This window comes from Miniopterus natalensis, chromosome 4, assembly GCF_054644295.1.
Source record: "Miniopterus natalensis isolate mMinNat1 chromosome 4, mMinNat1.hap1, whole genome shotgun sequence".
Classification (NCBI taxonomy): Eukaryota; Metazoa; Chordata; class Mammalia; order Chiroptera; family Miniopteridae; genus Miniopterus; species Miniopterus natalensis.
In genome coordinates, this window is record NC_142084.1 from 76,002,425 (window position 1) to 76,029,659 (window position 27,235).

Consider the following 27,235-nt stretch of genomic DNA (forward strand, 5'->3'; position numbering starts at 1 on the left):
CACAGGGGGAAATCTGACCTATTGGGAATGGAGATTCCTCCACAGAGGCAGGGGCTCCCAGCTCTGTGTGTGTGTGTGTGTGTGTGTGTGTGTGTGTGTGTGTGTGTGTGTGTGTGTGGTAGCTGGGGGAGGGGAGCAGTGCTGGAGCAAGGGTTGAAGAAGATGAACAGAACATTTATTTGTTTCTCCAGCTTATGTCCACCCCAACTCTACCCAATGCTGTTCTAAAGCCAAATTTCAAAAGCACCATCTCAGCACTGTTCAAGTTAACAAAAGCCAAGGCGTTCACGAATGATGACAATTCCCAGTGCAATGGAAAAGGCCATTGGTTTCAGCCCTAAAACCACTTGTAGATAAATTAAACGGGCCAACCTTCCTCCTACTCGCTGAACTTTCCCTCCCTGCCCGTGTCCAAGATTTAATGTCTCTGTTTTTCTTCAACAGATGAAAAAAGCAGGGTCCGTGTGCAGAGCAGCGAGAAGTGAGTGCGATTTCCCTGAAGCGTGTACCGGCCACTCCTCTGGGTGTCCAAAGGACGAATTCCAAGTAAACGGGTTTCCCTGCCAGAGCGGGAAAGGCTACTGCTTCCTGGGGAGATGTCCCACCCGGGATGACCAGTGCTCCGAGCTGTTCGATCACGGTGAGGGCCAAGTACGGTGGATGGCAGATGGCGATCACAGCCATTAGTCCTGTTACTGTCCCATACGGGGGCAAAACTGGAACGAATGCCATATTACCCGCATCTCTTCACAGAGTCCCTTTAATGTTAATTGACGTTACCTCTAACGTTAATCGACTAGCTCAGCATGTGGGTTAAGGAATGTTTATTGCTTGTTTAGTATATCTATACTAAGATACCTTCCTGGGGGAAGAGGGTCATTGTTTAATTACTTTTGTCCCAGTCTGCCTCATCGTTACATAATACCGAAACTTCAATTACATCAGAAAAGGAAAGTATCTTGTAATGAACAGTATTCATGCTTTCACTGTTTTACTTTTATTATACCATTTTGCACCCCAGGGGCAAAAGACAGTTCTGATATCTGCTACCTGATCAATGAAAAGGGAAATAAATTCGGATACTGCAAAAACAAGAAAAGCAAACTAATCCCCTGCGAAGAGAAGTGAGTGCCTGGTAAAGAGCTGTACGCGCCGTCTAAGGGGGTCCTGCGGGTGAGAGCAGCTCCTGCTGACAGCGTCTAACTCCCCCTCGCTGAGGCCGCCAGCGCCGGGCAGCAGGGAGGGAGGTGGCATCCTGGGCAGTGCCCTCTGGCAGTTAGGTGCTGCGCTTGTTAGCCGCAGGTCGGGCACTATCGGGAGAAGCATGGGAAAGATTTCAGACACTTAATAGACAAAGGGGGGAGTAAAAGCTACCGAAAGAGAAAGGAGCCAACCGGAGGAGGGGGGAAATGAGCAGGCCAGGGCAAAGAGGAAGAGAGAAGGGAAGGGTGACGTCATAAAAAGAATGGTGGGAATTGAAATTGGGAGAGAAATGGAAGAACTAGAAGTCGAATCGGATTTTTAGAAGCATGAGCTGAGCCATACTTGTATATTTGTTGCCGATAGCTTGATATGGGCCAAAAACCAGGATTTGGCCTGAAAACCACAGTAAAAACCTATTGTGGAGTTCAACTCTGCTCCTAAGTACACTAGATAAAAATGGGCAGTCACTTAACTTCCCTTACTCCGTAACCTCCAAAACAGAGGTTATAATACTAGCACCTCCCAGGGTTATTGCGAGAATCAATTGATATGTTCTATGCTAAAGAGGTTAAGAAAGAAATCTTAGCATCCTGATCAAAGTTATGCTAATCAAATGACTCACAAAAATATTGTTTCTGTAGACTGAAGCTAATGTAGATTTGTGAGAACCACAGAGATATCCAGAAAAATAGCATCATTTTCTATCTTTGCCTATTCATCTCCGTTCCCTGGGTAAGGACTGGCCTGCACGACACTTAACTGCTTTTCCTGGCCCTTCTGAAGCTTGCCAGCAAACCTGGGCTAGAAAAAAGGGGCCAGGCCACTTCAGGGCAAGCCTAGTCTCTAAAATTCTATTCTGGTCCCAAGTCTGAGTCTACTGTTCCTTTTCTTCAGAAATGTCAAATGTGGAAAGATATTCTGCACCGGAGGGCAGCACTCATCTTTCCTTGGGGAAGAAAAGATCTATCACCTTAAGGTTCCAAAGCAGAATGCCACCATTGACTGCAAAACCTTCTATTTATATCAGAATTCTAAAGATTTGGGTCTGGTTGCTCCTGGAACAAAATGTGGAGATGAAATGGTAAGATGAAAATTCTTTGTTTTATTAAAACTTCTTGGTTCAGCCCCTCGAAAACATCTTTGGAACCTAGAATTGGTTCCAGAGGGCCTACATATGAGGAAGCAGAAAAAAATTTGGTAATTTTTTTTTTTTATTGATCAGAGTAGCAATAACATTTTCACAAATATTAATTTGTTTAAGCCTTATTATACAAAATGATATGTAAATATTACACATGTGCTCAGTGTCTTACAGTAGACATCTAACAAAATTACAGACAAAATTTTTGAATTAAATTGACTATGAAGTGGCCATATATTTTTTAGTTATTTTACTCACTCAGCCATGTTCACTGGGCACGTACTCTGGTGCCAGTGACTGTGCTGGACACAGGTGATGAAAGGGTGAGTGCACTTGAGAATTTCACAGTAAATGAAATACATCATTACAATCCAACACAAGTGCTTTCATAGTGATGTGACCAACGTACATTTGTAAGTCCAAAGGGCTGACTTCACATGTAGAACACGGAATGACACCTTAGAATGAGTGACATTTCAGCTTTGACTTGATGTGCCCTGACTGGGAATCGAGCCCTGATAAGGAGCATGTCTCGATCTCATAAGCACATTGGACCATGTACCGCTACCTAGAGTGCCTATTCTTTGAAGAGAAATCTTAGTCCATCAACGCACCAGTAACAACGGGGCCAGTTCTTGAACCAATTCTAATGAGGGAATCTGTGTATCATAAATGCCAGTCCACAGAGGTATCACAGAGACACTAGATACAGGATTTTTCATTTCCTTTTTACAATAAGGTACTGTATTTTAGACATAAGGAACTTAAAAATAAATAAAAAACATTCTAGTTTCTCTTAGTAGTTATTTTTTTCTGGGTAAATTTTAATTTGACGTAGGACAAGAGAGCAAACGTATCCCACTGCCCCTGGGCACCCTTTTCCTTAGTTACACTACAGAACTTAGGACATAGATAATTTAAAAAAAGAAAGAAAAAAGAAAGGAAAAAGAAGCGAAGAGAAGGGTAGAGTGGAAAGAGGAGCAGACTAGAGGAGGGAAGAAAGGGAGGAAATTAGTCTGTTCTTTGACTCAGAAAAATTGCTGTAAAACTATCTGTAGTTATTTATCAAACATACAAAAATGGAAAAACTAAAATAAGAAATATCTTACTATTTCTCTCTAGTTGAGATCTCCGTGGGTTTTAAAACAATGTTTCCCAGTGTTCAATTGTGCATAGCCATGTACTGTGTAAGAACAGCGGTCCCATGAGATTATAGTGGAGCTGGATTTCCTGCAAGAAATGGAAGGATATGTGGTTCAGATGAATTTTTTTTCTTTGATGGGGGCAATATCTGCAGGGCTTGGCAGTAGATTCCCTCTCACTGACAGCACCTCAATTTTGAGTGCACAGATTACCTCCCAGTCTGTCACCACTGACTCGTTTTGGCACAGATGAGCGTGTCCCCCAGCGCTACACATTTAGGGGGCACGTACAGCCCTCGATCTAGCTTGATTGTGTTCAGAACACATCGCTGTAAATTCCTCGCTGAGGATCTAAGATCCTGTACAAGGACACAGGTCCACAGGAGGTAGTTTAATAAGTATTGTTTTCTTTAAATGCGATTTTTTCCCAAGTTTATTCTTTTTTATTTTTTATATGATTTTTGTATTAGTTTCTGGTGTTCAGCACAGTGGTTAGACAATCATATATGCTTTACAGCGTTCCCCTGGTATTTCCAGTACTCACCTGGCACCACTCATGGTTATTACAACATATTCCCTGTCCTGTACTTTACAGCCCTGTGACTACACTGTAACTACCAATCTGTACTTCTCAATGCCTTCACCTTTTAATAACTATTAAGTGCCATTGCCACTTCAGTAAGAAGCTTTCTGTGGTAGCCTGTCACCTTTCACTCCCTCCTGCCAGTCACTACTATGGTGATCTATGCCTTTTCCAGTCAGCTTCCCCTCAATATTCCTAACCAGTCCAGCCCACATCCCTGTTCGTGGAACAGCACTGACAGCTTCAGTGTTCTCAAAATTTCTAACACTGCTGGAAGGAGCAGGAGACGGGCTTGTGGGACGGTGTTTATAAGTCTACAGTAGCGTACAGCAATGTCCCAGGCCTTCCCCTCACTCCCCACCCACTCACCGGCCGGAACAACTTCTAGCCCTGCAACTCCATTCAAGGTAAGTGCACTATACAGGTGTATCATAGTTTATCTTTTATATACTATTTTTACTGTACCTTTTCTATGTTTTGGTACACAAGTACCTACTGTTGTATTATAACTTTCTACAGTATTCTGTACAGGTCTGTAGCCTAAGAGCAAAGGCTATGACATGTAGCCTAGCTGTGTAGTGGGCTATACCGCCTAGGTTTGTGTAAGGACTCTGTGATGTTTGCACAATGGCAGAATCATCTGATGACATATTTGTCAGAACATATCCCCATCATTAAGGGACATATGACTGTATATAGAAAATCTGTTCTATAATAAGCAAGGAAGACAAACAACAGCAGACGTGAAATAATTGAACAGTGGAGACCAATCTGAAGAATCAGAGATGACAGTCCCTTATGGAACAGATATGCATTAAAAAAGAGGAAAGTCCTTTTGGAAAAAAGTTAAATTTACATTTCATACTTCATACAATTAAATCTATAAAAAAAGTTATAATTTGCAATTAAGAAGCACTGCCTTCAAAGTACAAAATAAATTGTGATTACTGGTTTATTTGTAATTTGGGCAGTAAGCCATCAAATAGATACTACATAAAAAAATGATAGATTAGAAGCTAAACATCTTAACACAGAAAAATAAGATAAATTTTAAAACAGAAAAGAAATGAAAACAGAAAAAATAGTCCTAGGAAATCTAATTCAGATTCTAATATAGATATCTAGGAATTCTAGATAAATAAAACATAATAGAGTTAAAGTAAAATTAAAGAAATACTAATAATAAATGTCCTTGAGTTGAGAAATGTATAAAATGAAAACTCAGTACTAGGAAGAATTCATAGAAAGAGATGAACAGTAAAAGCCTCACACAGGGAAGTCAACAGTAATGAAAATAATCTAAAAAAGAAATTAAGAAAACTATCCCACTTCCAATATCATCAAAAACAGTAAAATACTTTAAAATAATTTTAACTAAGGAGATGAAAACTGTACACTGAAAAATATGACTTTGATGAAAGAAACTGAAGACACCAATAAATTGAAAGACACCCTGTGTTCATGAATTGAAAGAATTAATACTGTTATAATGTCCATACTACCCAAAATGATCTGCAGGTTCAATGCAATTCCTATCAAAGCCCAAATGGTATTCTTTACAGACACAGGAAAAACAATTCTAAAATTTGCATGAATCACAAAGATTCCAAGCAAGCAAAGCAATTTTGAGTAAAGAACAAAGCTACAAGCATCTTATTCCAAACTATGTTACAAAACTATAGTGATTTACACAGCGTGGTGCTGGCATAAAAATGGACATCATAGGCCAGTGGGACAGAGCAGAGCTGAGAAATAAACCTATGTATGCGCAGTCAACTAACCTTTGACAAAGGCACCAAGAATATACAATGGGGAAAGTACAGTCTCTAATAAATGATGTTGTGAATACTGGATGTCCACATACAAAAGAATGAAATTGGGACACTTACCTTATGCCATGAACAAAAATTAACTCAAAATGGATTAAAGTAAAATGTAAGGGATGAAACAGTGAAACACTTAGAAGAAGACATCAGGGAAAAGCTCATTGGCATTGTCTTGGCAATAATTTTTTGGCTATCACACCAAAAACACAAGTGGATTAATGTTTGAAGAATTAATAAGACATAGACATTTTAATAATTAAGGAGTTTGTGCATAACAATATTTGAACATACATTACATTATTTTCAAATGGCCATCAAACATTTAAAGAGTATTTCTTATTCCACAGAAGATTCTACATGTGATTATTCACAATAGAAAAAAATACGTAAATTATAAGAGTAAGTCATTCCAATTTATCTTGGTTATTTCATTTGTAGGTGTGCAAAAATGGTGAATGCGTGAAGATTGAAAAGGCTTACACTTCAACTAATTGCTCCTCTCAGTGCAATGAAAATGCTGTAAGATTTGACTCCTTTTTATATTAATATCTTACCAGACATTTATTTACTTAGGACTTATTATCCCTGGGCCTATGCGTGTGCGTGTGTGTGTGTGTGTGTGTGTGTGTGTGCGCGTGCTTGCACGCAAATGCACACATGTAAGTACGTATAGTGATTTTGAAATTAGATGTTCATTTGGGAACCATTTTTTTTCACATATAATAAATAAAATTGATCCAAAGAGCTAAACCAGGTATTAGATACTACCAGCATTTGCAAGTATATGATTTGTTATTAGACTGGTAATCTAGAAACCCAGTAACTTATGTACATATGAAGTTTAAATGTAAAGTTTAAAGTTGGATCTATCATAATATCACTTATACTTCAGTTATATCAATGTCAACATTTGCCTGAAGCTTTTGAAAAAAAAACAAAAAAAAAAACATATTTTTTTACTCAACAATATTCAATGATAGTGGTATCTAGCAGTCGTGTCTGTGGGTAACGTCTTCCCTAAGCCCAATCAATCAGTAGTACTTATCTAGAGAGTGTATATGTACCAGGTACTCTTCCAAGTACTTTGCATATATATTAAATTTTAAAAGCTTCATAACAACTGAAAAGGTGAGTCCTCTGCCTACTTTTACAGACAGAGAACAAGCCACACTTAGTTTATGTGAAAGGAAAAGCTGAGATTTAAACCCAGAAAGAGGGCATGTTCTTAATTATCACACAATACTCTGATGAACTAAACACTGTTCTATCACTTTATCCCACACTTATATTACCTCATCATTATCAAGCCTAGTTAGAGTCTGTTCTTTGGCTGCGATATATTCAACACTAGCAGGGGTTGTTCCTTTAAAAAAAAATTGGTGCCTTCTGGAAAGATAACTCACGCTGTGTTGTTTATCTGGTTTTGAATCTGACACCATCGTTTTCTTGTTGGAAAGCAGTCTCCAAAGGCGGTTGATTCTTGTATTTTGTTTGCTTATTTCTTTCAAAAATTGATTGTAGTTTGCGGTTTAGTTAATCAATCAATAAAAAGTTTGTGTGTGTGTGTGTGTGTGTGTGTGTGCAAAGTGAAGTGCAAAACACATCTCATGCCAGTCATTTGATAAAACTGATTGAATGCCCTTCCAGGTGGATGGCAGTGAACTTGAGTGCCAGTGTGAGGAAGAAGAGGTACTTGTGAACTGGGAAGAGGCCTTAAACATTACCAGTGAGCATCCTAGAATATACTGTCCTGCATATATCAAAGCCTAGCCAGTGAAAATGCTTTTTTTTTTTTTTCTTATTTTCTGAGTCTACTACATATGTTGTGTTTCTGTATGGATTTGTATGGTCCTTTTTTTGAATATTTAAATACCCACATTTGAATTTACTCCTTGCTTTTAAGAATTAATGGATCTTCTCCTAGTTTAATTTGGATTAGGTCTTCTAAGAGCCCACAACCCAACAAAGCTTTTTCTATAGTCTGTTAATAACTGAGAATCAAAACTTTTCTGCTGACCGTCGCTCCCTTAAACGTAAGGAGTGTTCATTGCTAACACAGATGATAATTTGTATAATATTTTGGCCTTTTACTTTATATTTAAGAAATTGTGGGGAGGGGGAATCAAAATCTTTTAAGGAAGAGAGAACCAGTGTCACAGCTCAGTTAAATGTTAATATTCTACTGTCCTAAAGTTGAAATCTTGGTTGAAGCTTTTTTCTTTTTTTTTTTTTTTTTTTTTACCATTCCAGATATCTCCATCCTGGTTGTTGTGCTTGTCCTGGGCATTATTGGTGCTGGGGGTATCATATTATTAATTCACTACCAAAAATGTATTAAACTGAAGAAAGTTCAGAGGTATGTCTGTCTTTTCTATGTGTTCGAGAAGGCCATTACTGAGAACATATTGGCTTTGTGGCCACAGAGCATACTTGATGGAGGCAAAGGATAACCCCTTATTGAAGACGAAGGAAGAATACCAGTAAATCAAGTGCTAATCCTAATGTTTATCCCAATGGTTCCCAAACTTGTTGGCACATTGAAATTACAGTTTAAGAAAATACTAATTTTGGTTTCTCCCTCAAATATAATCGTTACAAGGTATAACCTGAGTATCCGTCTTTTAAAAATCTCCTAGTTGATTTAATATTAACCACAGGCTCGCCCCCTATCTTGTATCAATATTCCACTTCCTTCTTGACAGCCCACCTCGAGACAGACTGGGAGTGGAAAATAAAGGATACTTTGGGGATGAGCTGCAGACTAGGACTGAGCCAATCTTACCTGATATTCATCCCCTACACGTAAGACAATTTCATTTGCAATAGTTGATTACCGTAAATAGTTGATTAACTTGAAATGGCACTAGCCCTAAAGCTAAACAAGGTAGAAGATGCAGAACAGTTTAACACAGTTTCATACCATTAAGCCTTCAATCTACATATGGGGAGGGAGAGGATGGCAGGACTCAAGCAAACCAGGACACTATTTCAGAGAAAACTATATTGGTTAAATAAAATATTGATTTGTGCACTATTAGAAAAAATATAAACATAAACCATATTCTGGGGGGAAATGTCTTAATACACTTAAAAGAACTGAAATCATACAAAATATGCTCTCAAAGTAAAATCATTAAAAATCAGTAATAGAAAGATACTAGGATATGGGTTATAGCAGAGGAGGGGGGTCTTCAATGAAGGAGAGAAAGTTTTGTTTTTGGATCTGGATGGGGGTTGGTTACACAGAGGTACTCATTTGTGAAAATTCATCCATCTCTACACTTAGGGCTTGTGCATTTCTTTGCATATATTTAACACATGCCACCAGCGCAGTCCGTTTCCCTAAGTTGGCCTTACTGGAATTTCAATAGACACACTTTGTGAATGAAAGCTCTAGCACTTGAAAAATGTTTGGAAATCTCTTACTAAATATATTGTTGGAGAGGTTCACAGGGTTTACAAGGAAAAATGGTTTCTGATAAAACTTCCCCATAGGAATTTAAAAACTGTTTTAGATTTGTCCTGAATCAAGAAGAGGGGGTCTGTGTGTGCATGTGCTCACGTGCATTTGTGTCTGTGTGATATCTGATGCAGTTCCTGACACAACATGTATTTATTATAGAAACCTGCAAGTAGAGACCCAAGAGGACTCGCAGATTCCAATCAACGTGCCAAAATGGTAGGCTCCCATGACAGAAGGTACCTCCCCCACTTGTGACATTTTTCAAAGGCTGGCACCCTTTTGTGTTCTTTGCGTACTCATCGACTGACTAGGAACATCCTCAGCTCTTATCAAAAGAAGAGGATGGTTGGGATTGTTTCCTCTGATGTGCTAACATTTCTAACAGATAATCCAGCAGAGCCTGTGTTAATCCAAGAGTTTCAACCTGACCAAGGGAGCGAGCTAGACTTACACAGTGCCAGAGTTTTCACTTACCACATCAATAACTGACTGTATCTAAGGGGCTGTTTCACTTTTCTTTTTCTTTTCTAATGTTTCTTTTTTAATTGATTTCAGAGAGAGGAAGGGAGAGGGGGAGAGAGAGAGATGGAAACAACGATGAGAGAGAGGCATCGATCGGCTGCCTCCTGCACGTCCCCTACCAAGGATTGAGCCCGAAGCCTGGGCATGTGCCCTCACTGGGAATTGAAGAATGACCTCCTAGTTCATAGGTCAACCCTCAACCACTGAGCCACACCAGCTGGGCCCACTTTTCAATTATTATGTCTATGTTAGAAAATGTATCAAAAATGTGGAGGGAGACACAATTATTAAAGGGAGACAAAATTAGGACTGTTTGGCTACATTTCAGAGTTCCTGTTTTCTTTCCTTCTTTTATCCATTCGTTGATTTCTGTCGAGTGCCTACAATGTACTGGGTTAATACGAAGCTTTCCCCCACAAAGCATTCTTACAAGAAATCCCACCCAATACACTTTTGTTGTTGGGACAGAGAAGAAGGGATGTTTCTCATGGCCCTGCCTCTTAACAGTGATGAACCTGTCTCACACCGGAGAGTGAAGAGAGGCGCTCCTGGTGCAAGCAAACTGGCTTCCTCTAATGAAATACTAAATGATTTTCTTTCTTTTGTGATAAGCTCATTCATGTTACAATAGCTGCTCCATGAGCCTTGGCTAAGGAGAGCTGGGAAAGTGTGAAAAAAATGTAGCACAGCAAAAATCCAGAAAGATTATTGCAATTAGTAGGTATAAATATGTAACTGAAATAGAACATGCTTATAGATTTTACCAAAAACAACTTATTTTTACCCATGTGTTTCTATTTAGAGCTTGAAATTGGATATCGAAGATGGCTGCGAAAGGCTAGGCTGAGGCTTCTGGATGCAAGATCTTCATGACCTTTCCTCATTGTTTGCTGCACAGATTTTGATAGTTTCTCAAATGTTCTATATCCAGACAGAGAACGTTGAAGAGAAACAACTTGTTTCTGTAATATTTGCCTGTAGAATTCATGACCTGTAGTGTAGACATATGCTACAAAATTATTATATGTTTTCAAACCCTCTTCAGCTTAATACAAGCATAAACAGTCTCCTTGCTTTAGAATATCCCTATAAAATGTTAGTCTAGTTACTTAAAAAAGAGTCAAAACCTCAAGGAGAATAAATTACAACCCTGAGTCTAAGAAGCAAAAAACACTGTTTATATAAGGTTATTTCCTTGGGAGCATAAAAGTACCTACCTTAATGTGAACTTGACATGATTACCACTAATTCTGGATTAAATGAACTCCTCTCCTGCAGAAAAGCCCAGGAATTCAGTGCAGGAAGGCATCGACTCCACTAGCAGGCTGTTTCACTTATTTCTGTTCAGTGAAGGAGGCAGAAGTCACCCTAACTGCAGGGTAGTTCTTACAATTGTGCTGATAGCAGTGGAGGTCTTGAAATGTTTTTGGTTAATTCTAAATTCCTAGAATTTAATTTTAAATCCCCAAATCTTTAGAATTCCTTAGAACCTGACAGAGAAGTCAGAGGGTTACAAAAATTTCAGAAAATGAACCCCAGCAGAGAATATGATTCCCATGAAGGGCTTGTGAGATCCTTATAATTCATGGATTTAATCACTTACTGTGTGATTTCTGTGCTGCGTCCACTCCTCCTTGTCACTTGATTGCAGTGTGTGGGGTCATCCTGGGAATGATTTCTGCTCTTTCTGATACCGACACTTCTCAGTGTGCTCTTTTGCTTTCTACTTTCCTTTGGTTAACTGTTTAAGCTGCATCCAATTATTTTTTCATTCATTGAAATAAAGTTTTCAAGTGCTAAATGCAAATTTTATGATTCAATTAAATAAATGCTGCTAATCAGGGAAGAAGGCCGGTTGTGGTTGATGAGATTTTTGTTGCTATGCCGAGGGGTTGAGGAGAGAAAACAGTGGAGATCGGACAGCAGTGACTCAGCACTTTATATCCCGGCAGCTGATTAAAGGTTTGCTGTTCTAATGAAAACCATCCCTTTAAGAAAGAACATTGATAAATGTGTACTTAAAGCAGAAGATGCTGATTTAAATATTTTATGTAAATTTATGACAGAGAAATTCCATATAAAATATAAAACCTCATCTATATTAGCAAACAATAATCCTCTGGTGTTCACAGTAATCACACGTCTGTCTTCGCTTGAGCAGTACATATGCTGATGAACAGGGTGCATTTTGGTGACACCTAACCCCCCTGTGAAAGAACAGTCTCCTGGATTTGTTCTTGTTACCATGCCTCTTCCAGAAAGCTCGCATCACCACCCGCTTCCTCTGCATTGGGCTCTACACTCCCCTAACTATTCATTTCCAGTGATTTTCCCCCCCAAATTTCTTCTCTCCCTCCAATTATGTCTGGTACTCCCCCAAATCTTCCTGCCTCATTGCTTCCTTCCTCATCACTCTAGACTTCTAACCTGCTTCCCTCTCTTCAGATAACCTCAGTCACCTTCTGATAGCTAAGAACCTTTTTTAAAAATATACATTTATATATCTTTATTGATTTCAGAGAGAAGAAGGGAAAGGGAGAGAGAGAGAGAGAGAGAGAGCAATATCAATGACGAGGGAGTCATTGACCGGCTGCCTCCTGCATGCCCCCCACTGGGGATCAAGCCCAAAACCTGGGCATGTGCCCTGACTGGGAATCGAACCGCGATCTCCTGGGTCATAGGTTGGTGCTCAACCCCTGAGCTGCAGCGGCCAGGAAGACCTTCTGAATTTCAGGCAGTGTTCTTCATGCCTACCCAGAGTGTCTCCCAGCCTACAGAGATGTTACCTGCGCTCCTTTCAAATGCTGCCAGGACCTGCTCTGTCTCTTAGGGACCCTCGTCTTCCAATACTGTCTACAGGTTAGGAAGCAGCTGCAACCTTCTCCATATAGTGGTCCCCTTGGAGGCCCAGTTCTGCCCCTGGTTATGGAGCCAGTTGTGACTTCATAGTCTTAGTATTTCTGAGCCTTGCCACCCCCAGGGGTTTGAATCCTTTCCCTTGAACTCATGATTGCTAACAGGACTCCTGCTGTGAAGGGACAGACCTGCCTCAGTCCCAGGAACTCCCTGCTGCCCTGCCCCAAACACAGAGAGCCCTTCCCGACGCTGGCATTTGCCTAAACTAAGGCTGAACTTCCGACGGCCCTGGGATGCTGTGTCTGGGGTCCTGGGCTATCCTCTGCAGCTGGGTCACGAGGGGGATTCATCTGGAACTTAATGAAGCTTGAGCGTCAGGGCCCATAACATATACTGCCCCTTCCAAGACTTTTTATCTAATTTTGTGTTTACATTTTTTAATGACATTCAGTGAAGTGGATTTAGGTTGGGAGGAGGAAGTGAAATGATTAATCAGCAGAAGTGCCTGAAAGAAACAAATAAGACACAGACGCATCTTTGTTAGGCTGAGGTTGCAGTCTCGGGGCGGGTGGGGAGTAGGTCAGCTCAAAACAGAATGGGGGCGGGAGAGGGGGGAGTGAGAGGCCGGCTTGGGCAGCTCGCCGCCCCCCACCCCCACCCCGCCCCCCGCTGAGTGGAGAAAGGCTCCCTGGGAGTGAGTACCCAGCAGCATCACAGGGAGTAAAACCCCAGGAGGGGTGAAAGCTGAGCGACCCGTGTCTGTGTTCTCCAGCACGTATGTAGTTCAATGGCCCAGGGCAGCGCTTTACCAGCTCGGGGAGTCTGAACAAAACCTCTGCTCCAGTCACCGGCCACTGAGCCATGCAGGTCCAGGGCAACCCATAGGAAAACAGTACGAAATATAAAAATATGAATTAAAACCCGAGCAGAGACATCAGCTATATAGTTCAGGGGGCAGAGGGTGGACGAGGTTTTGCAGTTGAAGTTCAGGCAAATCATTTTAGAAAAGCACTCAGAAGAAAGGGAACAAAAGTCTCTCCCTGTGCTCCTGACCAATTCCTGTTTGGCACTGCCTGATTCGAATAGATTTTTGTTCAAATAAACTCTAAACAATTAAAAAATAAACACTCAGAAAAATAAATCAGAATCCATATTTATTACTATATATTATCTAAATGCTACTGTGCCAAGGAATACCAAGTGTCCTTACATCGGTCCTTTCAGGAGTTCAGTGATGGCGATCTGCAACGAAACATAAAACAAAATGAACATTCCCAATAGAGCACCGATTATTCTCAAATATCAACCAGCTCCACAGGGCCACTTTGCCTTTTTCTCAAGGCCTCTGTCCTGATAGATGGTTGTGGAGTTTTAAAAATTGCATTGGATGCACTGAAATTGGGTAGGCATGTTCTAAAGAAAGGTATCCCCTTTTTAGCATGCAAATGCCTGGCAGGACTGTTCGTGCCCAATCTATCGATGCAGTTCCTCCACTGTCCACCAGATGGCGACCTAGCAAACCAAATCTGTGCGCGAGAAAATCCCATTATTTCATCCCTTTGTCAGACAACCAGCGTCCGCCTTCAGAATCGTGACTTTAAATAAACTTACTAAGAAATTTGTTAAACTCCTGTCCCTTGTCATTAAAGATGTAACTTTGGGGGAATTTTGCCACACACCACCTCCTTCTCTGCCAGGGTTGTGACTTGAAGTAGGTAAGCAGGGACCACGCTCCTTCCTAAACAGAAGGGGAGCTGGGCTGCAGCCTGAAAGCTCTGAATAGAGATTTTAACTTGGAAAGAGAAATGCTATTTACTCTCATTTCTGAAGTCCAGTCTCCTTAAAATTGATTTGTCAATAGCCCCAAAATGATCCAGTCTCCTGAAAACTACAATGGGTGTCTAGTTTTTGGTGGGTTTTAAAAATTTTCTATTGTTTATGTACTTTTTTTTTTTTTTTTTAACTAGAAAATTAGCCCCTGCTGCCACTGAAACCCAAAGAGCTCCTCCTTTCCCCAGGGACACATGATGGATAGTCAGTGCCAGGAAAAGCCACAGCCTATGTGACTTATAATGACTTTGGGGTGGACCGATGATGTCTCCCTACTAATCAGCATCGAGGAGTGAGAAATATTGATTAGACTCCTGAGCTTATTGGAAGCTTCCTGATCACTTTCTAACTGAAGGACAGGCTTTTAGAAAACTCTAGAGCGGTGAGATTGGGAGGGAAGTGGCTGTCTTGTGGCCTCCACTGAATCCATTAACATCTTTCTCCAGGAAAACTGCAATCGTGAGCTATTTGTAATGGATATTGATTGCTAAGAAAAGATACAGATAACTTTAAACCTCGGGAGTCTCTAGGGATAAAAGACATAGAAGGGGGGCCTTTGGGATCACAGGCATGCTAGTTGGGAAGCAATTGTATTGGATGTAACTTACAGAATCAGATAAGTGCATTTGAAAGTCAGGGCTTCTTGCTCAAGGATACCAGTGATCTGCTGCAAGGAGAGCAAATATACCATTTACCAAGTACACACTACCTGTCAGGCACTATTCTAAACACTTCACATGTATTATTTTATTTAGCTTAAAACAACTCTACGAATTAACCACTATTATTATCCTCATTTTATAGTGTGAGAAAATCAAAGTCAAAATAAAAATTTGCCAAAAGAGATAGCCAATTAAGTTGTATAGTCAGACTATCAGCCCGGGAAGTCTAACTCCAAAGACTATACTTTCAATCCCTACCATGCGCCTGGTGTAAATATAATTTTGTTCGGGAAAAGGCACAGATCTTCGGACCTGTGTAAGAGAAATTAATATGTCTCACTCCCACTATCACTGTCACTCACCAAACGGCCCAAACTTCTTAGTCACAGTAACAAGATTCGAGGTTTACACAGCAAGGAAGGGAAAGGGAAGCCAGGAAGCAGCCACCTCCCGATCTAGCCAGACCTGTTTGAGATGCTACTGGCCACATGGAGCTGTATTGGAGATGCACCTGAGACTTTCAACTCTTTACTGTTCTCCCGACCAGTCCCTAGGGGGTGCTAGTGACCCTGAAATCTTTTCTGGGTTTTACAGTTAACTTCAGGTTCTGGAAAACGCTTTCTCAACAGAACAGGGCTCTGCCTGGGTGATGCTTGAGCTCAGGGTGGCATGCCTGGGAAAGCTCTCTGTTGCCGCCTCCACCATCTGTGTGCAGAGAAGGAAAACCAACAGAGTTATTGACACTTGACAGCAGCCAGCGGGCGAGGGGATAGCAGGGGGTCCATAGAGGGGCAGAGCCTTAGCTCAAACCTGCTTCCTTGCTTTAATAAAATAAAGAATGTGCCGGGTAAGTGGTCACTTTTAACATGTAGGGAAAGAGAGAGAGTCTGCATTGCACTTTTCAGACTCCAGGCACCTGCTAGACCTTCGCACGTGTTTCCCAAGCTGCCCACTGCAAAGCTCTATGACAAGTATTTTACAGGCCGGGAAACAGGATGAGAGGTCCCCAGACGTGCAGCCGTAAACAGCAAAACAGAAATATGAGCATAGGCCTCAGACTAAAGCTACATCCTGAACTGTTACCCACTCCACTTTTGAGGCTGACCTATCAGGCACCAATGTGACAATGACATCACCGGTGACCACTGAATGACCCGAGTTCATGTCTGGGAAAGGTGACTTTGACCTAGACAGGGGTTTGCCAGCAAAGGGCAATGAGTGAGCCTACGTTTTTGTCGTAAAGCTCTGGCATATTAATTTTACTTCACATTTCTCCAGGTTCCTCAAAGTAGTGATTAGGGGAAGAAAATGTCCAAAGGCCTATCGTCATTTCAACAGGAATCAAACGCGTAATCACTAGATATAAAAATGTAAATTATTTTGAACCAATCTTCCAGCATTTAAAATCATTCTCATCCTACATTTAAACTACTCTTTTCTCTCATATTATCAGCATCAGCCTCGATATAAAAGTTTATGTCAATGACCCAGGAACAGTGACTTGAAAAACAAGCAAACAACTGAAAGTCCTGACTCAGGGACATGCCTCTTCAGGTCCACCAGGAGAAGGAGCTGGAGGTTAATCTGATCTCTGAAAGGCGTCTGCTGCTCTCTGAAGGACAGAGGTTGAAACAGCGTCAGCTACAGCCGTCTTTAGACTGGCAGAGGGAAAAGGGGAATAACCTAAGGAGCGCACTGAGCAAATTTTTGCCTGAATATTAAGGCACTGCCAAGCAATTCAGGAGAAAAATAAACCAACTCATCCCATCTCCTTAATGCCGCCCTGGCAGTTTAACAGGTTTCTATGCTGAAAATACCACCAGCCGGACACGGCGTCACTCAATATGCCAACTTCCAAAATGAATTGCCAGCCACAAGGCAATTTCATGCCAAACCCCTCCCCGGGCTCGCCGGCGTCTTCAGCGCGCGAGTGCCCAGACGGGAGACAAGGTGAGGGACAGGCCACATGACACCGTTTCTGGGATCACAGCACAGCCCAAGCCACAGTCTCCTTCACGAGGACCCTCGCCCCCTCTGCAGGTGACCCTTCTAAAAGCAAACAAACAAAACCCGGAAACAGAGTGTCCTAACACTTGTAGATTTCAGAGGGAAATTGGCATGAAAGTAACAAAATAAACAGGGGTTCCTGCCACTTAGGTTCTACTTGTCTAATGACTCATTTACTTCTCTGTTCAATGTGTACTCGAGGTGTTGTTACAGGTGCCTGAAGATACACAGATTTATAAAGCTCTGCCCTAAGAAACCCAGGCCTCGTGGGAAAGCAGAACAGGTTCCCGGATGAATGATCATAAAATAATGTGATGACTGGCACAAAGGGAGAATGTTAACACATGTGCAAAGGTTTGCCAGGCACAGAATCAGTATTCCAGGGAGGATCGGGGGGTGTGCCTATCAGAGTCCGGTGGCTCTTTCCTGGGGAGTAGATGGTGTAGCTGAATTATGAGATGTATAGGAAAGTGTGGTGTGATGGCAGGGCAAAGGCAGGCTATAGGGTATCTGAAGCTGTTCATCTTAAAGGCAATGAGATCTTATTAAGTGGATTTAAATACCAGTGGATAATTCCTAAGAGTGACATACAAATGGAAGTATAAGTAACTTACTTAGAAATATTGAAGTAGCTGGTAGTGGGAATAACTTAACAGTTTGAATATTTAGTGTATAATGTGTGGGAACCAGGAATGAGAAAGTATGGGGCAGAGGCTCCAGTCTTTCATTATAAATCTTTGAATATTACTTTATATTAAACTATATGTATTTTTATAAAAAAATATATTTTTCAAGGAAGTAAGGCAGGTGTCCATCATGAGATTCAGTCATTTAATTAGGAAAATGGATTTCTGGCTCATATAAATGGGGAAGTAACTTAGACAATTTTGACGAAAATGTAATACTCTTATTTTATGATGGAAACACCCAGAGATGCAATTTTCTGACCTTCACTATAATTTTCCCCTATTATTTCAAATTGGTTTCCCCTAGTGGAGAATTCAGTAGAGCAGGCTGAGGGGAATATGGTGCTAGAAGGACAATGTAAAACTGTGACTGAGAGACAAAACAGAAGCTCATCCAAAGAGTCATGTGCAAAGTAGGCCCTAAACTGCGACAGAGGAGGCATCCAGAGCCCACATATTGAAATCAACTGGAATTGAAGAGCGAGGTAATTTGAGAAGCATTGGCTGGAATACGAGGTGGCCTGGACTAATTCTGGAGATGGGGACCCATGCCTGCCACCAGGCCTGCATGAATTCTCCCTACATGTCAGCATGAGAGAGTACTTGCGCTAAAGAGGATGGGACAGAAAAGAATGTCAAACTGCCATATAAAGGGTGGACTCAAAAATCAAACAAATATACTTGCATCTTCCGTGACAAACACCCAAAGGATAACCTGTTCTCTTATTTTGAAATTCAATGCATGATCTCTGTGAGCCGCCAAATAATGAAATAGAAGAGATCACCAGTCTGCAAGTACTCAGGACAAAAGCCTCCTTCGCTGCAATGCTGCAACAGCATCGCTGGGTGACAGCATCGGGAGACATCTGAGGGACTTGACGGAACATCCGCACCCTCTTTTAGACGAAGAAGTCTAGCGGGGAGAGCTTGTTTCTCCTGGGAAATGGGTTGACTTACCGCTTTGCTTCAAGGAGTGCAGCTAATATGAACGATTATAATCAAGGCTTCAATAAGAGCATGAAGATGTTTTCAAAGTGATTTACTATTCTGGTTAGATGCAGTGATTAGCGTATCTTGCATTACATTACAGTACCTAGAAGATGATGATGGTGCAGTTTTTCTTTTATCACAAGAATAATTTTTATTAGTGGATTCAAAGGATGTACACCCAGAGTAGTAGTTATCATGGTTTTTAGAAGAGTAACAGTGTCACGAGGAAATTTTAAAAATCCACTAAGCTAATGATGTTAATATTTGTATTCATGTGGTTAAAATCTTCCTTGTTTCCATGCCCCAATTTTTCAACTATGCATATGTTAAATATATAATTTTCCCCAAGTTACAAGAGGTACAAAGTTGTTTCTTTGGACGGTTGCATTTTGGTTTGCACTACCACATCCCTTCTCTAAATTACTCTAAACCATTACCAAAAGCAGGCTGCCTCTGCTGGGTACTCTCCATGTGGCCCCCAGATGCACTGTCTACCCTTTTCACCCTTTTTCTGCCTAAGGATGCTGACCATCATGGACTGCAGCATTGAAACTTTTCTTCTGGTTTCCTTCTGGGTTTGTTCAAAAGGAGACAACAGGAAAGAATTTATAGAGACAAGTGCAGCTGGGGTTTTTATTTCCCAATCCTTCCAGACAGGGCTGTGGGCTGGAAGTTGCTGTGGCTTCTATAGCAAATTGCACCCTCTCCAAAAGCAATGACTCATTTTCTCTCTTTCTCTCTCTCTCTCTCTCCCCCCTCCCCCTTTGAGTAGTGGTTCCCTCCATTGGCGACTTTCGACTAAGGGTGTTTAAGAGCTAGCTGCTGTTGATAGTCTCACGGTGTTTTACCATCTTTTTTGAATCTCCTGAAACCCTACCACAACTTTTCACAAAATAACAAATTCTCCTCCTGTTACTCATTTCATTAATACTCGTTAATGATCCATCCCCATTTGAGTGTGGCATTTGGCAGGACCTTGATGGCTACAAAGTCAAAATTCTGCTTGGCTTCATGCAGAGGTAGGGAAATACTCATCTCTTTCCCTCATTTGGTGCCACATACATTTACAAGGGCCCTAAAGCAGATCATCTTGTGTCTGGTTAAGCTGCATCAAATCTCATGAAATTCAGTTCCCTACCTTCTTAGAAAGCGGGCAAAAACATTTTTTAAAGAATGAAATCACTTCAAATCACTCTTTCCATCCTTGTCATTGTGCCTTGCTCCTATTCCAACACCCCTCCCGAGCATAAAATATAGATACAGAGAGACACGGTTGATGGGGGGCATGCGGAGAGAAGGCTTGGCTTACAGGACAAAAATGTATCCAAGCAAAACATTCTCAGTCCATTCATAGAACTGGGGAGGAGGGCAGTTGGGGGAGGTAAGAAATTCATAATCACACAAGTTGGGCTAATCATAAAAGCTTTTATAGACGGGACGATTACAACTTGACCTGGATAAAGAGAAAGGATTTGGGATTTGTTAGGAGTTTGGAGAGCATTTCAGGAGAAGTTTACATTTTGGTAAAGACAAAGAGGTAGAGCATTAGCAGACTGTGTGCAGTAGGTGTTTGGGGGTAAGGGAAAATGGGACTAAATGGGTAGATGCAGCTCCTTGATGGAAGAGCTTGAAAGCAAGGTAGAAATATTAAAATTAGATGTATTCAGCAACAGGAAAACATTGAAGTTATGTGCTAAATATGACCAGAGCACTGGAAAGAATTCTGCTGTAGCAATTTTGGTTAATTTAACAGGATTTTGGAGCTGTGATAGCACTATCCTCAGAGAGACCGTATTAGACTTTCAGGAAGATGTGGAAGTCAAGAGAAGCCAAGTCAATTCTTCCATAACGGCCATGTGGACACCTTGACATCTTTAGTTAAGGGAGTGTTACAGGGAGTTATAGTGCTTTGCTGAATCTCTGTCCAATAATGGAGAGATGGCAGATAAATAGACTGTGGATACAATTCTCCAAGTGGAGACTGCAGAGCTGTCAAAGTATCTAGAAAGCCACCCAGAGGCGGATGCCCAGAGGAGAGTTTCCCTGATTTCCATTTCCAGAAAAACAAATCAGTAATAATTGTTTAGGCCGTGCTACATCTATTAGCACACAGTTTCATTTGCAGTCTGGAAGGACCAACAGTGCAAAAGAGGGCAAAGCGGTGAAAGTGATCAGTCGGATGCAAACAAAGCCCCTTTGGCATGAACTCCAATAAGACTAAAGGTCATGAAGTGCTCGGTGCTTTTTAATCACCTAAATGGTCTGGTATGACTTTTTCTTTTTATCCTATAGAACAGGATAAAAAATACGAAATTAGTGGAGGGGAAAAATTAGCATGTGTTTGAACATTTAAGAAAGGCTAAGATCTGTGCTATGTTCTTTGAATTTCCTCACTGAATAGTTTGTTCAAGATTACACAGCAACAGGTTTTAAATTAGGACAGTCCGTCGTCAAGAATGCTTTTCATGTGCTCCTCACCTGGTGTGCCTGAGCAGAAGCCGTTTGTTTAAATATGATACATGCTCAACTCGGTAGATAGGAGTTTTCTTCCAAGAATTTTCATCAGGTGTGCTGCAGGGCTAAGCTCTAGCCAGTCCCATATTTCTCTGATCAACATCAAGCCTCTAGTTAAAGGAGATCCACTCTCCATCCCTGACCCCCTCACTGGGTTTTTTCTTCTCATTTTTTTTTTTTGTTCCTTCTTGTGTGTGTTTGACAGAAAATATTTGATGTCACTTATTTACTTATATTTTCATATATTTTAGCACCTCCTATATGCAAGGTATTAATAAGTACTAAAAATAAAACTATAATTTCTTACTCAAGGAATTTTTATGTACATTAAGAGTAACCCTGAAAAATGCATCATGTTGAAGTGACAATTTGTATGCTATAAAAAATTTGAATGCCAGCGTCAAGGAACTGGAAATTTAGCTAGGCACTGATTTTATATTTTAGAGAAGAAAAGTCATTCTAATATCCCTCAAACCTGTGCAGTTTCCAAATACAACTTTGAGATGATTATTTCGGTATATATGTAGAATAAAAACATAGAATTTAGAACCGAGAGATACCTTTAAAATCACCTTGTTCTAGCCTCTCATTTGTCAAGGTATATGTTTAAACTCAGGTGAAAATTCCTTAACTGGGCCTAATAGGGTCTGGATGGGGCTTCCTTCTAAATGTAAAGGTCTTAGTAGATTGTCATTGGACTGAATGTCCACTTATTTAACTCAGAAATCAGTATTTCCCAGGATCTCTGTGACCACTGACTCATCATACTGACAGAATCAACTGAGTATCCATGCTATATACTCTGGACATAATGAGAAAAACAGCCCCAGCCCCTGCCCTAGAAGAACTTCATTCACATGGGGAGGCGGAAATGCCAAGCAAGACAGTTGGTAACACATTTGGATTCCCAGGGTGTTAGGCAAGAACAAAATGCATTGTGGCCCCTTAATGCCCAATGAACTTATTACAATGCATGGATATTCTGTTTGAAAAAACATTCCAAATGGGATGCTTATTAAATGCAGATGACTTTATTGTAAAACCCTCAAGGTCTGGATTCACTCTGTTAAAGATACTGTTAGAAAAATGTTGCTGCATCTACAGGCAACACTCCCGCTTGGAATAAGGTCATGAGTGTTGTGCTCCTCAGTGCTGGAGGCCACTGCTTTGCCAACAGCCACTGCTCCAGAGACTGTTTAAGCTAAATTCCCATTCAGAAAACCACGAGACGGGCTTCTTCCCTCTTCTATAAAGCAGCCAACCCTTCTTTAGCAGCTGGCTGTTTGCTGAGCTGGGGGAAATCTCTTTCATGAGAAAATTTTATTTTTTCAGGTTCAGAGTGGTTCAAGGCTAGGGAAGGTCATTAAGCCATTTTCCTCATTTTTCCAGGTGAGGAAACTGACACCCCCAGAGCCCAGGTGACTTGCTAGCTCGCAACCAGAGGGAACCAGATCCCTAAACACCTGTCACTCACCCAGGATGACTTCCACAGCACCGTGTTTCTTTGGTACCTTCTCTAATGCAATTTCTTCGTTATCCGTGAACCTACAATCACTCATTATGGGGCCGTTTCAAGAAGGGTTCTATGTGCTCATTCAACACTAATCTGGGTCTGCAAGGATTTTATTCCAAGCAGAGTGGCTGGGATAAGAGGAATTAAACCAACAGGGTTTTCTCTTTCTTTGTGGCAACTTTCCTGGGATGCACCACTCATTAGCCTGTATCTTGTGTTGAGCCATGTCCAATCTAGTGATTGAGCATTTAAAACTTTAGGAAAACCCTAAGATAGACATCTCTCTGGACTGGACACTTTGCCTATGTCATCTCATTCAGCCCTCACAAATCTCTGAGGGACAGGAGAGTGTGTGCAATTAACTTTACTATGTAGATTAGAAAACTGAGGCTCTGAGAGGCAATCTATTCAGGTCACGTACCTCGTAGGTGACAAAGCTGAAAATAAACTCTGGTCTTCCCAAACCCAAATCCATGCTCTTCTCCCTGCACCAGTTTGCTCACCAAGTGCCTCCACTCCGCCCCTAATTAAGCAACGGCAGTATTTGCTTTCACGCAAGGCAGTCCTACTGTATAGCTCTGGGTTTAGAATGAACAGAACCGTGCTTAAATGCATATAGCATTTTGCATTTCCCAAATGTTTTGCAGCCTTTTTTATTGCTTGCTCAATGAGAAAAATCTTTATAAGCGATTTTTGCAAGTCATAGTGATATATTAAAAAAGCAACAAGCGAGGAGTAGGGGCCCTGTGCGGGGATGGCTCTGGCATTCTATAGCCTCGGGGGCGGAGAAAGATGACAACTTTTAAAGCTCCCTGGGTTGGGGGACTGGGTGAAAAAGGTGAAGGGATTAAGCAAAAAAATAAAAAACAGGAAAAAACACACCCTCACAGACACGGATAGCAGTAAGGTGATGACCAGAGGGAAAGGGGGTGGGGAGGTAGAAGGAGGTAAAGGGGGATAAATGGTGATGGAAGGAGACTAGACTTGGGGTGACAAACACACAACACAATATACAGATGATGTGCTATAGAACCGTACACCTGAAACCAGTATCATTTTACTAACCAATGTCATCCCAATACATTCGATAAAAATTAAAAAAATAAAGTTCCCTGGGTTTCATCAATGTCCTAGAGTGATAAGCCCACTGCTAGCAGGCCCAGAATGGGTAGAGAATTGCCACGTACGACTATTCTCTACAATACCAGGCCGCTCTGTTAAACAGCAAAATGAAGACTATTGCGGAGCGATGCCTGGGAGTCACAGAAACTCGTGTTTGTGATCCGTGGAAGTCTCATCGCCACCACTGAAATGTCAATGATGCCTGCCACCTAGGGAGCCAGCAGCCTTCAGCCACCTAACATTACATAATGTAGTAAGAATCCCCTGGGTGGGGGCAGGAGATGTGTCACCTTGTTACAACGTTTCTGTACGGTGGCCCATGCAGTGACGGCTTCCACGTCCAGGGCCTGTGGCTGCCTTGACGATGCTGCGTGAATCTGCATAAGCACAGCGTGGGTGCCAGTCTGGCTGACACCGCAGCGGCTCTGGTTAGCGACACCAGTTCGGAAGCTCCAGCCTCATCGTCCCCAGAACCAAAGGCTTGAGAATGGTATATTTTAGCCAAATCGAGGTGATGCAAGGTTGAACTAAGCTGTGGGAGTTAGTCTTCTCACCGACCTACAGCTGCAGAAGTAGACGAGGGAAGTCCATTTAGATCATGAGCAGAAAGAAAAACAAGAAGTGGAATGGTGGCGAGGGAATTATCCAGCAGGTATGAAAAAGCTGCAGGCGCAAATTCTCCTGTAAAGCCCTGTGACTAAAAATCTGCTGGGCTACAGCTGAAGTCTAAGTCAGGTGCTAGAAAAATCCGAACTCGTTCCTGGTTCAGCACTGACTTTTAAAAAAAATAAGCTTAGACACAAAATCTGTACTTGGGGACCTATTTCCACATCTGTGGTTCGAAGCATTTTTCTCTGTACCCTACCAAAAATATGCCTTACACATATTTACTACCTTGGAGCATGACAGTATCTAATTTAGAGATAATCCGAAACTTGGGTTTATTGAATAAATTAGGATTTTGTCTTCTTATTGCCTATAGTGCTCCCACATCAAGGGGCAGCATAGCTTGGTGGTTAAGAGTAGAGACTGAGCTCAAAAGGCGGTATTTGAATCTTAACTACACTGTCCACGCACTTAAACCTGGTTAAGTTCTGTAAGCTCTCTGTGCCTCACTTTCCTCAAATGTAAACTATAATAATAGTATCCACCTCATAAGGTTGTTATAATGATTCAATGAGTTCATACAGATAAAGGCATTAGGACAGAGCCTGCACATAAAAAACATTAGTCTGTGTCAGCAAGTGTTACCACGCTACAAACAGCTTCATGAACCCTTCGACGATATTCTGTTAAAGAGATTTATGACACTGAGGTGCCCAGTGAGGAGCAAGGGGAAGAGAAGGCAACAGTGACTCATGGAAGAGCCAGCACAGACATCTCGCACACCCCAGCGCCCCCACGTTGCTTTCCCGTCCTAGGGGACCAACAGCGGAGCATTTTAGCCAAGCTCTTGCATAAAGCCGTGCATTACTCATTAGCTCAGGACTAAAAATGAAAGGTCTCTCCGCACAGCTGCAAAAGAAAACTAGAGGGCAGGTTTGCCATCTAATTTCCTTGTTTGAATTTTTATTACAGTTTGCATTCTTTTTTGACTAGAACACCCTGGGCTTAAGATGTTTATTAGAAGCTTTGTCTTCGAGGCCATTAATCTGCTAGCATGTCCTCACCATGCATACCCATTACAGTTAATTTGCTGGCACTGACTCCTCATGTATACTCATTACAGTCCCACTGGGAAGCACTTCTGATTCTCTAACATACAACTCAGACGTTTACTTGTCTTAATTTCGCATTCCACTGAGAAATAGAAGTAGTTTCCAAAGGGATCAGGCAATACAACTGCTAATTTTGTTATTAGGTAATCTACTTAGAATTAGACCCCCTTGAAAACATAGGGATGGAAGACTTTTTACTATCATATGAGCCTGCTCTTGGCCTGTCACATGAAAACTCAGCTTTGTACCAATTTAGATGGCACCAAAGAAGTCTATGAGGAAACTGGATACCACCCTCAGACAGAGTCAAGAATTGGTCTTACTTCACCAAGCCCAGGGGCTGTTCTATCTGTAGTTATTTACATTCAGCTGTCAATTGAGCTGCAGTTTTGCACGTATGAACATCAATCATCAGTTTCTAGACCACGGGCCCGGGCTTCTGTCTCTGTTTCTTTGATGGACACTCCAGTTCCTGATGGCATTGGAAACTGGAGCTAAAGCCCAACTGAACTAGATAGGGCTTAGGCCTCGTTGGCATTTACCTGGGGGGCTGGACCTGTCTCTGGACTTCACTTGTAGAGTGCTATTTTATTTTCATCCAAATGCACCACCTGCAACCGTGACTAGGTTTCTCTCCACTCTTTATTTTGCAACATCCGCAAGGTCAGGCTTCCCTGTGAAGAAATGGCAGCCTGGATCAAGAAATAATGTTGCTTTTAAACTCATCCAGGGTTGCTTATGCTCTCAGAGAGTAGTACTACATTTGGGTCTGATACTTCTGGCCCAGCTTATATCTACTTATTCCACTTCTCACTGAGCAGCCATAGGGGTTTTATCATGCCCCAGAGCAGAGCCTTGTGTGTGTGTGGGGGGGGGGGGGGTAGGCATATATGGAAAATAGCAAGTTGATTTTATTTATTTATTTATTTATTTAAAAATATATCTTTATTGATTTCAGAGAGAGGAAAGGAGAGGGAGAGAGAGAGAAACATCAGTGATGAGAGAGTCATTGATCAGCTGCCTCCTGCACGCCCCCGACTAGGGATTGAGTCCGCAACCCGGGCATGTGCCCTGACCCGGAATCGAACCCCTATCGCCTGGATCTTAGGTCAACGCTTAACCGCTGAGCCATGCCCAGCTGGGTGCCAGTTGATTTTAAATATTATTTTGCAGCTGGAAATAGAAAGAACTAGAAATGGCTCAGATAAACTGGAAGATAAACAAAATTGGATAAGTTATACTTCCAGATATTAAGAATTTTATAAAGCCACAGTAATGAAGACAGCGTTAGCAGATGTCCAGATTTCTTATGAAGCTACAATAATTAAGACAGTCTGTAAATATAGAGGGATAGAAAAGAAGAGTGATATGAGGACATGGAGGGCTGAGAAGCAGACACATATATTGACACATGTCAGAGTCGTGGGGAAATGGTTGTCTTTCCTTAAATGCTGCTT

At 41.5% G+C, this 27,235-nt stretch overlaps 1 protein-coding gene across 1 annotated transcript in view; it reads left to right on the top strand.

Annotated features, from left to right (window-relative positions):
* Positions 1-10,727, top strand: part of ADAM7 (ADAM metallopeptidase domain 7) — a 34,427-nt gene extending 23,700 nt beyond the window's left edge. The window contains exons 14-22 of the mRNA XM_016214186.2: positions 445-640; positions 1,022-1,124; positions 2,098-2,284; positions 6,334-6,414; positions 7,543-7,621; positions 8,146-8,251; positions 8,598-8,697; positions 9,518-9,574; positions 10,683-10,727. Coding sequence (XP_016069672.2) covers positions 445-640; positions 1,022-1,124; positions 2,098-2,284; positions 6,334-6,414; positions 7,543-7,621; positions 8,146-8,251; positions 8,598-8,697; positions 9,518-9,574; positions 10,683-10,727 — 954 coding nt within the window. The remainder of the gene's footprint in view (positions 1-444; positions 641-1,021; positions 1,125-2,097; positions 2,285-6,333; positions 6,415-7,542; positions 7,622-8,145; positions 8,252-8,597; positions 8,698-9,517; positions 9,575-10,682) is intronic.
* Positions 10,728-27,235: the final 16,508 nt, after the last annotated feature.